Source organism: Triticum urartu, chromosome 7 (assembly GCF_003073215.2).
Source record: "Triticum urartu cultivar G1812 chromosome 7, Tu2.1, whole genome shotgun sequence".
Classification (NCBI taxonomy): domain Eukaryota; kingdom Viridiplantae; phylum Streptophyta; class Magnoliopsida; order Poales; family Poaceae; genus Triticum; species Triticum urartu.
Window position 1 is genome coordinate 704,843,930 of NC_053028.1, and position 11,029 is coordinate 704,854,958.

Consider the following 11,029-nt stretch of genomic DNA (forward strand, 5'->3'; position numbering starts at 1 on the left):
ATGCATCAAAGTATCAAACACAAACTGACACACATATATAGCAAATCAGCTTAATTGCAGATTGCAGTCTTCATTTATTTATCTATTGAGCGGGAATCGATGGACCGAGAGCTATTTGCACACCAAGTCTGGAAACACAAAGTCAAAGAGAGAAGGCAGAATAAAATATATAGAAGTTAAACACCAAATATAGCACACGCAAGCACAGCTCGAACAACTGTCAACTGAGAACACTAGCAAGCTTCTCGATCGATCTGTTCATCTCTCCTACTACTCCTCCTCATGTTCCTCTGCCTCCGGAGCCGGAAGGTTCAGATCAACGTCGAACACGACGGGCTTCCGAGCTTCTTCGGCGGCGGCGAGCTCCTCTCTTTCGAGCCAGGAGCAGCCTTTCTTACCATTGTGGCTGGCGCGGTGGCCGCCGAGCGCCTGCCGCGTCTGGAACGGAAACTTGCAGCGGTCGCACACGTACGGGTAACGCTGCCCGTCCGGCCCGAGCTCGCCCAGGGGTGTCTCCCGGGGCGGCTCCATGCCGCGCCAGCTGCGGTCCGTGTGGCTGCACATGTGGCTATGGACGGCCTTGGCACTGGCGAATGTGCGGAAGCAGATGGGGCACCCGTCAGGCCCTACCGGTGCTCCACGGGCGATGGCAGGGACGACGGCGTCCACCTCGTGCAGGGACTTGAAGGTCCAGGGGTACCTGGGGTCGTCGCCTCCTCCGGAGCCTCCCGCGACGAGGTAGTGGACATGGCCGGCGCCGGGCATGATGAACACTCGGGAGCTCGATCCGGTCATCATGTTGTGGGTTCTGGGTTGTGTGTTGTGGCTGCCGTTTCTGTATTTGTGTATGTAGACGAAGACGACAACACACTCTACCGTGGGACTGCTGCACTAGGCGTGGAGAGTACTAGCCGTGAGTAGGTGGGCCGTACGCGTGGTGAGTAGTATCGGTTTGTCTAGTTCATTCATATTAGTGTCGCCGGTGTGGAGACTGTAAGCTTTGCTAAGAAACATTTGCGTAGTTTCACATAGAGACAAAATATTTTACAATTTCAGTTTCTGGTTGAGAAGCTGGTTTTTGCAAAAACCGTGGGCTGTTTATTAAAACTGGGCACTCTCCTAACCCTCTCACGACCAGCATGCTTTCGGCGGCCGGACTATGTAATCTTGCTATCGCGAAGGGTTCTAATATGCGGTCCACTCTCGCATGGCCATCTGGCCACCGTGTGCAGATTCGCAGGCCGAGAGTTCTGGACGGAAGTTTTTCGGGGGAAAAAGTGGACCCTATAGGTTAAATGGGCCTCCCTCTCCATGGCGCGCAGCCCGTTTAGCTGAGGGTTAGAGGAAGCAAAGCATGATCGGTTTTCGATTTGCATTGAGAGGTCAACAGGATGTCAGTTGCTCTGCTGCAAAGCAAACCGATTCCGCGGGTGTAGGTTTCCATCAAAAAAATCTTATACCATCGCTGTTCTCTCCCAAGGAAAGAGTCGTGTTCAATCGAGGACCGGTTCTTTTTGAGAGGATGCCCATCCAGCCCCACTCCCTAGTAGTAGCGTGGGTTTTGAGGCTATCAGCAGCGCGGGCAGCCGCGCTACCAATAAGGCGCTACAGCTAACTGTTAGTAGTAGTGCGGTTTGCACCCGCGCTACTACTATTGACTATATCAGCATCGCTTTTCCAGAACACGCTACTATTACTTAGTTGTAGCGCTTTCCTAGCCCCGCGCTACTGCTATGTGTTTCATCATTTTCCCCCGCTTCCTACCCAGTTTCAATTTCAATAAACTGCAATTTCCAGATACTAGGTACTACTAGATATCAATTTCATAAAGCATTATAGGTACTAGGTAGTACTACCTCCGTTCCAAATTACTCGATAACGATCATCATATGCATCCTCAAGCAGTACAAACGTGATATCGATGACGATCATCATATATAGTTCTAGATGATATCGACGACGATCATCATATGTAGTTCTACATGATATCAACAACGATTATCAAATGTAGTTCTAGATGATATAGCCACACACACATATGTAGTTCTAGCTAGATGATATCGACGACGATCATCATCCTCAAGCTTGGGCGGTGGGTGTTCCTGATAGTAATTAGGATGGCCTGTCCAACACAAAGATTCTTGCCAACGAGGAATCTCTTTCACCCAACCGAGTTTAAGTGTGTGCGACCGTCTGTGTCCATGCGGTAAGTACAGGTGGTGACGGAGCCCCTTGCGGTAAGGCGTAGTCCAGCTGAGCCTTCTTCATCAGGCTCAATACCACAACTCACAGATAGGTTCTTTGGCAATTTCTGAATAAGAAAAACATATCAATTAATAAATAGCCTCGCACATACTCTTGCAAATATATTTCTATTAAGTATAGATTTCTACACTATCAAAAGACACAGTTCTACACTATCAAAAGACACAGTACTACACTATCAATTAAGTATAACAATAAAGCATATATTCGTCACCCTGGGTGAGGAATAGTTATTCTTCACCCCCCTTTATTTTACCATCAATGCTCCGTAATTTTACGTTCCGTAAGTTTTGTCTTATTTCCGACGCAAAAAGAGACCGTAAAAAAATACATAATCGCCGTAAAAAATATTTTATGTTATGTAAAATTACAAACGTAAAAACATAGTCTAAAATACACATAAACTGCAAATTTTCTTGTCTTATGACCTATATTTTTATTTTCTTATGTCAAATTTTACATAGTGAATCAATAGAAATGTAACTATTTGAATTTCAAACGTAATTATGAAATGATCGTAAGATTACCTCGGGTGAAGAATAACTTATTCTGCACCCTGGGTGATGAATAGTAACACACACACACACACACACACACACACACAAACATATATATATATATATATATATCATCAAATTACTACAGTCAGTATAACATACCATTTCATGCCGATCGACCATGGTACTTGTCTGGCGGGTCAAGAATGGCACCCCGACAAAGTCATCACGTGGCGGAATTATGTCCTATAGTTTGCACACCTCCTCCTCGCCCAGCCTCATTCTTTGAGCTATGATGGCTTCACGAAGTGTGTTCTCATCATCTTCATCGAGTGGGTCCTCATTATCTTCATCATCTTCGTCGTCTTCATTATCTTCGTCATCTTCATCATCTTCCACCAGGTTGAGATAAATTACAGCCAGCTTGGGTCTTTCTGCTCTGAAGGAGAAGTTGATCAACTCACCACCAGTAAGACGCATGCGGGCGAGGAAACGGGCCCATCCATCTCCTCCAATCTGTGACATATTGCGTCCTTTCTCGACCTCCATAGTATACGCCCCCTGCCCAGGAGCCTCAAATGTCACAGTGTCTCCTGTTAGCTTATTGAATTTTGAGAAATTTCCTTATATAACACTCTTTTAAATGTTGTTTCCTTATTTAACACTGAATTTTTTTTCTTCCTTATCTAACACCCAAGTGTAAATTTTGTTCCCTTTCTAACACTTCCGTTAGTTCTGTTAGCCTACACCGTTAAAAGATGCATGGAGTGATGTCAGTTTTCTGTAGCTGGACGAAAATGCCCCCTGCACGTAATAATAAGCATGAGAAAAAGGAAAAAACAAGATAGACCGAACCGGCCATCTCTCTTCTCTCCCGACCCACGCCTCTCGTCCCTTTCTCCCAACCCTATCGGCGGCGGTGGCAAACTTCCTAGTCCTATATGTGCCGGTGACTGCGACGGCGACTCCGGGTAATGGATGGCAGCGGTGCTGCGGAGGACGGCCAGGGCGCGACTGCGGAGGGCCTGACCTCGGCGCTACTCCGGATCCGGCGTTGGTGAGCGATGGCGACGGTGGGGCTGCGGAGGGGTCGGGCCAGCGCGCGACTTCGGCAGGTGGCGGTGTCTCGGCTGCAGCGGGCTCGGGTCCCTGCGGACGCCGGTGGACATATTCCTGATCCCCTGACTCCATCCGCTGCATGCCTTCCCCATTGCCGCGGCCACAGATAGCTCCGTAAGCCGGGACCTTCACTGACCAGTGCTAGCCCTTACGAAGACAAGTCAGAGTCCTCCTCTTCCACCTCTCAGGAAAGGGCTTAGTCTGTTATGTGATGCTTTATTTCTCTGAAAATGCTATGGATCTGAAAAAATTCAGTTACTCTATTATTGATCTGGTTTAACTCTAATGCGCATGCACTATTGTTCACATTGCAGGCTATTCATGCATTTATGTATCTGTGAAAATGGTTATGAGTTCTGTTTAAATGCCCCCCGCAAAAAAAGTAGTTCTGTGAAAATGCTTATTATTTCTCTATAAAGATGCTTCTTACTTCCCTGTGAAAATCTAGATCAAAACTCTCTTTGAATTAGTCTATTATGCTTCAGTTAAGGATAAAAGTTGTTGTTTCTGTGGTAATGTGAATAATTTTGTCACAAGTTGTATGAGGGGTAAAATCGTCTTTTCAGGTGCCACGTGTGTAGTCAAAATGGACGGAAGTGTTACAAAGGGAACAAATTTTAGAATTGGTGTCAGATAAGGAAGAAAAATATTTCCAGTGTCAAATAGGGCAAAAAGTTTTAAGCTAGTGTTAGATAAGGAATTATCTCTTGAATTTTAACCTCACATTGCATGGGACGATCGGTGTAAAAAAAGCAAAATGATACAATGCAGTAATGCCAACACTAAAAATAAAATAGTTGTTACATTTCATCTAATTTATTACCGCCGCATGACGGAAACTCAGCTGGAAGTAGATGCCGAACAGCTTGCCAGATGCAAGGCTGTTGGCGCACCTTGACTTGCACAGTCGACATGGTGATGGTGGTGCTGGCGCCATTTTCCTAAAGCAATATGAGCAAAGGATTAACGATCCACTTCACAGGAAAGAAAAATAGTAGCATGTGATATTTTTGGTTCTTCTTCAGTTATATTTTCATAGTGGAACCCGATCCCAAAAAGTAAACAACAAGCTCTCAATTAACTTACTAACACATTCTGTAATAGAACCAACAGCTAGCAGGCCAATGCCAAATCATCCAACAAGACTCACAGACAACAAGTTCTCAATTAGCTTACTAACACCTTCTAGAATATCTCTAGATGAAGAGATTCTTCCGCGAGAAGCAATTTCAGGGGCACCTATCGCCAAAAAAACTATTTGGCCCCTACCAAAGGTATAATCCTAAGATCTGTAATAAGTTATCTACCAAATCAAGGTACCACCTACCAAGACACATTTCATCTCATTTGGCCCCTATTGCCTAAGATAACTGATTAAAAAAACAAGTCGCAAATTTAATTGGGATTAACTTAGCACTTGCAAATTAAATACTTGTACCACCTACCAAAGCATTTCAACTAAATTGGCACCTACATTTTGCAAAAAATAACTTATTACAGAAAAACAAAAGCATCTAGTTATCCATATGAAATTTGTAAGCCCTCGCTGCATCTAGGTAGGGCAACCCTCGGGGGGTGCTGACAAGGAGGGGGGATGGCATGGTGAGCTCGGTCAGGGGTGCTGACAAGGGGAAGGCCGGTGACTTTCCTATGAGAGGGGGCGATGACAGAGGCCGGCAAGGGGATCAAGGGCAGTCGGCCAAAGGCCCCTGGGCAGAGCTCGCGGGCAGCGACAGAGTGGGCAGCGAGAGGGTGGAGGAGCAGCTAGCAGAGGGGCGGCGAGAGGGGGGAGGAGCATTACCTTCGGCGACGGTGGTGGTCGCGCACGGTGGCGGAGGAGAAACCCTAACCGCAGCTGCCGGAGTCGGGTGGAGGGGGACGACTGAGAGAAATGAGCGTGCGGGGGGCTGATACGTCCATTTTGCATCATGCTTTTATGTCAATATTTATTGCATTATGGGTTGTTATTACACATTATGTCACAATACTTATGCCTATTCTCTCTTATTTTACAAGGTTTACATAAAGAGGGAGAATGCCGGCAGTTGGGATTCTGGCTCGAAAAGGAGCAAATATTAGAGACCTATTCTGCACAACTCCAAAAGACCTGAAACTTCACGGATGATTTTTTTCCAAATATATAAAAACATTGAGCGCAAGAACTTCACCAGGGGGCCACCCTGCCCACGAGGGTGGGGGGCGCGCCCTACCCCCCTGGGCGCGCCCCCTACCTCGTGGGCCCCCTGGTGACCCTCCAGTGACCATCTTCTGCTATATGGACTCTTTCGATGGGAAAATAATGATAAGCCATCTTCTCAGACGAAACTCCGCCGCCACGAGGAGGAACTTTGGCGGAACCAATCTAGGGTTCTAGCGGGGCTGTTCTGCCGGGGAAACTTCCCTCCCAGAGGGGGAAATCATCGCCATCGTCATCACCAACGCTCCTCTCATCGGGAGAGGGCAATCTCCATCAACATCTTCATCAGCACCATCTCATCTCAAAATCCTAGTTCATCTCTTGTATCCAATTCTTGTCTTCAAGTCCGGGATTGGTGCTAGTAGGTTGCTAGTAGTGTTAATTACTACTTGTAGTTGATGCTAGTTGGTTTAATTGGTGGAAGATCAAATGTTCAGATCCTATATGCACAGAACATGTTTATGCTTTGTGAGTGGTTACTTTTGTTCCTGAGGACATGTGAGAAGTCTTACTATTAGTAGTCATGTGAATTTGGTATTCGTTCGATTTTTTTATGAGATGTATGTTGTCTCTCCTCTAGTGGTGTTATGTGAACGTCGACTACATGACACTTCACCATTATTTGGTCCTAGAGGAAGGCATTGGGAAGTAATAAGTAGATGATGGGTTGCTAGAGTGACAGAAGCTTAAACCCTAGTTTATGTGTTGCTTCGTAAGGGGCTGATTTCGATCCATATGTTTCATGCTATGGTTAGGTTTACCTTAATACTTTTGTTGTATTTGCGGATGCTTGCAATAGAGGTTAATCATAAGTGGGATGCTTGTCCAAGTAAGGGCAGCACCCAAGCACCGGTCCACCCGCATGCCAAATTATCAAAGTACCGAACGCGAATCATATGAACGTTATGAAAACTAGCTTGACGATATTCCCATGTGTCCTCGGGAGCGCTTTACATCATATAAGAGTTTGTCCAGGCTTGTCCTTTGCTACAAAAAGGATTGGGCCACCTTGCTGCACCTTATTTACTTTTGTTACTTGTTCCTCATTACAAATTATCTGTTACCACTTATTTCAGTACTTCAGAGAATACCTTGCTGGAAACCGCTTATCATTTTCTTCTGCTCCTCGTTGGGTTCGACACTCTTACTTATCAAAAGGACTACGATAGATCCCCTATACTTGTGGGTCATCAAGACTCTTTTCTGGCGCCGTTGCCGGGGAGTGAAGCGCCTTGGTAGGTGGAATTTGGTAAGGAAAAATTTATGTAGTGTGCTGAAATTTACTGTCACTTGTTACTATGGAAAGTAATCCTCTGAGGGGCTTGTTCGGGGTATCTTCACCCCGACCAGTAGAGCAAAGAGTTGCTCCTCAACCTATTGAACCTACTGAAAATGAAAATGCTTGCTTTGAAATTCCTTTGGGTATGGTAGAAAAACTGCTACCTAATCCTTTTTTAGGAGATGGAACAAAACATCCTGTTGAGCATCTAATATATGTGGATGAAGTTTGTGGATTATTTAAGCTTGCAGGTGTACCTGGAGATGTTGTTAAGAAGAAGGTCTTCCCTTTATCTTTGAGGGGAGATGCATCGACATGGTATAGGCTATGTGATGATATGGAGTCTTGGAACTACAAACGATTGAAATTGGAATTTCATCAAAAGTTTTATCCTATGCATCTTGTTCATCGTGATCGCAATTATATATATAATTTTTTGCCTCGTGAAGGAGAAAGCATTGCTCAAGCTTGGGGGAGGCTTAAGTCAATGTTATATTCATGCCCCAATCATGAGCTCTCAAGAGAAATGATTATTCAAAAATTTTATGCTCGGCTTTCTGGTAAGAATCGCACCATGCTTGATACTTCTTGTGCTGGCTCTTTTATGATGAAGACTATTGAATTAAAATGGGATTTATTGGAAAGAATTAAACGCAACTCCGAAGATTGGGACCTTGACAATGGTAAGGAGTCAGGTATGACACCTAGTTTTGACTGTGTTAAATCTTTTATGGATACTGATATTTTTCGTAAATTTAGCACTAAATATGGACTTGACTCTGAGATAGTAGCTTCTTTCTGTGAATCTTTTGCTGCTTATGTTGATCTCCCCAAGGAGAAGTGGTTTAAATATCATCCTCCCATAGAAGTAAAAGTAGCCGCACCTATTAAAGTTGAAGAAAAGACTATTACTTATAATGATCCTATTGTTCCTACTTCTTATGTTGAGAAACCACCTTTCCCTGTTAGGATATAGGATCATGCTAAAGCTTCAACTGTAGTTCGTAAAAGCAATATTAAAACATATACACCTCCTGAGCAAGTTAAAATTGAACCTAATATTGCTATTTTTAAAGATCTCTTGTCTGATAATATAGATGGGCATGTTATTTATTTTTGTAATGAAACTGCTAGAATTGCTAAACGCCGTGATAAATATAAACCTAGAACTATGGTAGGCATGCCTGTTATTATTGTTAAAATAGGAGATCATTGTTATCATGGCTTATGTGATATGGGTGCTAGTGCTAGTGCAATACCTATGGACTTATACTAAGAAGTTATGCATGATATTGCACCTGCTGAGATGGAAGATATTGATGTTACAATTAAACTTGCTAATAGAGACACTATTTCACCAATGGGAATTGTTAGAGATGTTGAAGTCTTGTGTGGGAAAACTAAATATCCTACTGATTTTCTTGTTCTTGGTTCCCCACAAGATAGCTTTTGTCAAATTATATTTGGTAGACCCTTCTTAAATACTGTTAATGCTACCATAGATTGCAAAAGGGATGTTGTTACTGTCGGTTTAGATGATATGACACATGAATTTAATTTTTCTAAATTTAGTAGACAACACCATGAAGAAGAATTACCTAGTAAGGATGAAATTATTGGTCTTGCTTCTATTGCCATACCTCCTAGTGATTCTTTAGAACAATATTTGCTAGACCATGAAAATGATATGTTTATGAATGAAAGAAGGGAATTAGATGAAGTATTCTTTAAACAGGAACCTATTCTGAAAAACAATTTACCTGTTGAAATCCTAGGGGATCCTCCTCCACCCAAGGGTGATCCTGTGTTTGATCTTAAGCCGTTACCTGACACTCTTAAATATGCTTATATCTTGATGCGAAAAAGATATATCCTATTATTACTAGTGCTAACCTTTCAGAACATGAAGAAGAGAGATTATTGAAAACTCTGAAGAAGCACCATACTGCTATTGGGTATACTCTTGATGATCTTAAGGGCATTAGTATCACTCTATGTCAACATAAAATTAATTTGGAAGAAGATGCTAAACCAGTTCATGATCATCAACGCCGTCTGAATCCTAAAATGAAAGAAGTGGTAAGAAAGGAGATACTAAAGCTCCTTGAGGCAGGTATAATTTATCCCGTTGCTGATAGTAAGTGGGTAAGTCATGTCCATTGTGTCCCTAAGAAGGGAGGTATTACTGTTGTTCCTAATGATAAGGATGAATTGATTCCTCAAAGAATTATTACTGGTTATAGGATGGTAATTGATTTCCGCAAATTAAATAAGGCTACTAAAAAAGATCATTACCCCTTACCTTTTATCGATCAAATGCTAGAAAGATTATCCAAACATACACATTTTTGTTTTCTAGATGGTTATTCTAGTTTCTCTCAAATACCTGTGTCAGCCAAAGATCAATCAAAGACTACTTTTACATGCACTTTTGGTACTTTTGCTTATAGACGTATGCCTTTTGGTTTATGTAATGCACCTGCTACCTTTCAAAGATGCATGATGGCTATATTCTCTGACTTTTGTGAAAAGATTTGTGAGGTTTTCATGGACGACTTTTCCGTCTATGGATCTTCTTTTGATGATTGCTTGAGCAACCTTGGTCGAGTTTTGCAGAGATGTGAAGAAACTAATCTTTTCTTGAATTGGGAAAAGTGCCACTTTATGGTTAATGAAGGTACTGTCTTGGGGCATAAAGTTTCTGAAAGAGGTATTGAAGTTGATAAAGCCAAGGTTGATGCTATTGAAAAGATGCCATGTCCCAAGGACATCAAAGGTATAAGAAGTTTCCTTGGTCATGCTGGTTTTTATAGGAGGTTCATCAAGGACTTCTCAAAAATCTCTTGGCCTCTAACTAATTTATTACAAAAAGATATACCATTTGGCTTTGATGATGATTGTGTAGAAGCATTTGAAATACTTAAGAAAGCATTGATCTCTGTACCTATTGTTCAGCCACCTGATTGGAATTTACCCTTTGAAATTATGTGTGATGCTAGTGATTATGCTATAGGTCCTGTTCTAGGACAAAGAGTTGATAAGAAACTAAATGTTATTCAATATGCTAGTAAAACTCTAGACAATGCTCAATGAAATTATGCTACTACTGAAAAAGAATTCTTAGCAGTTGTATTTGCCTATGATAAGTTTAGACCTTATATTGTTGATTCTAAAGTAACTATTCACACTGATCATGCTGCTATTAAATATATTATGGAAAAGAAAGATGCTAAACCTACACTTATTAGATGGGTTCTCTTGCTACAAGAATTTGATGTACATATTGTTGATAGAAAAGGAGCTGAGAACCCCGTTGCAGACAACTTGTCTAGGTTAGAAAATGTGCTTGATGACCCACTACCTATTGATGATAGCTTTCCTGATGAGCAATTAAATGTCATAAATACTTCTCATACTGCTCCATGGTATGCTGATTATGCTAATTACATTGTTGCTAAGTTTATACCACCTAGTTTCACATACCAGCAAAAGAAAAAGTTCTTTTATGATTTGAGGCATTACTTTTGGGATGACCCACATCTTTATAAAGGAGTAGATGGTGTTATTAGACGTTGTGTACCTGAGCATGAACAGGAACAGATCCTACGCAAGTGTCACTCCAAAGCTTACGGAGGACACCATGCTGGAGATAGAACTGCACATAAGGTACTG

General features: G+C 42.5%; 1 protein-coding gene across 1 annotated transcript; it reads right to left on the reverse strand.

Annotated features, from left to right (window-relative positions):
* Nucleotides 1-270: 270 nt before the first annotated feature.
* Nucleotides 271-850, reverse strand: LOC125519512 (zinc finger protein ZAT9-like). Its single transcript, XM_048684300.1, has one exon. The coding sequence runs from the start codon at nucleotides 796-798 to the stop codon at nucleotides 271-273; it is 528 nt and encodes a 175-aa protein (XP_048540257.1). The 5' UTR covers nucleotides 799-850.
* Between the last annotated feature and the right edge of the window lie 10,179 nt (nucleotides 851-11,029).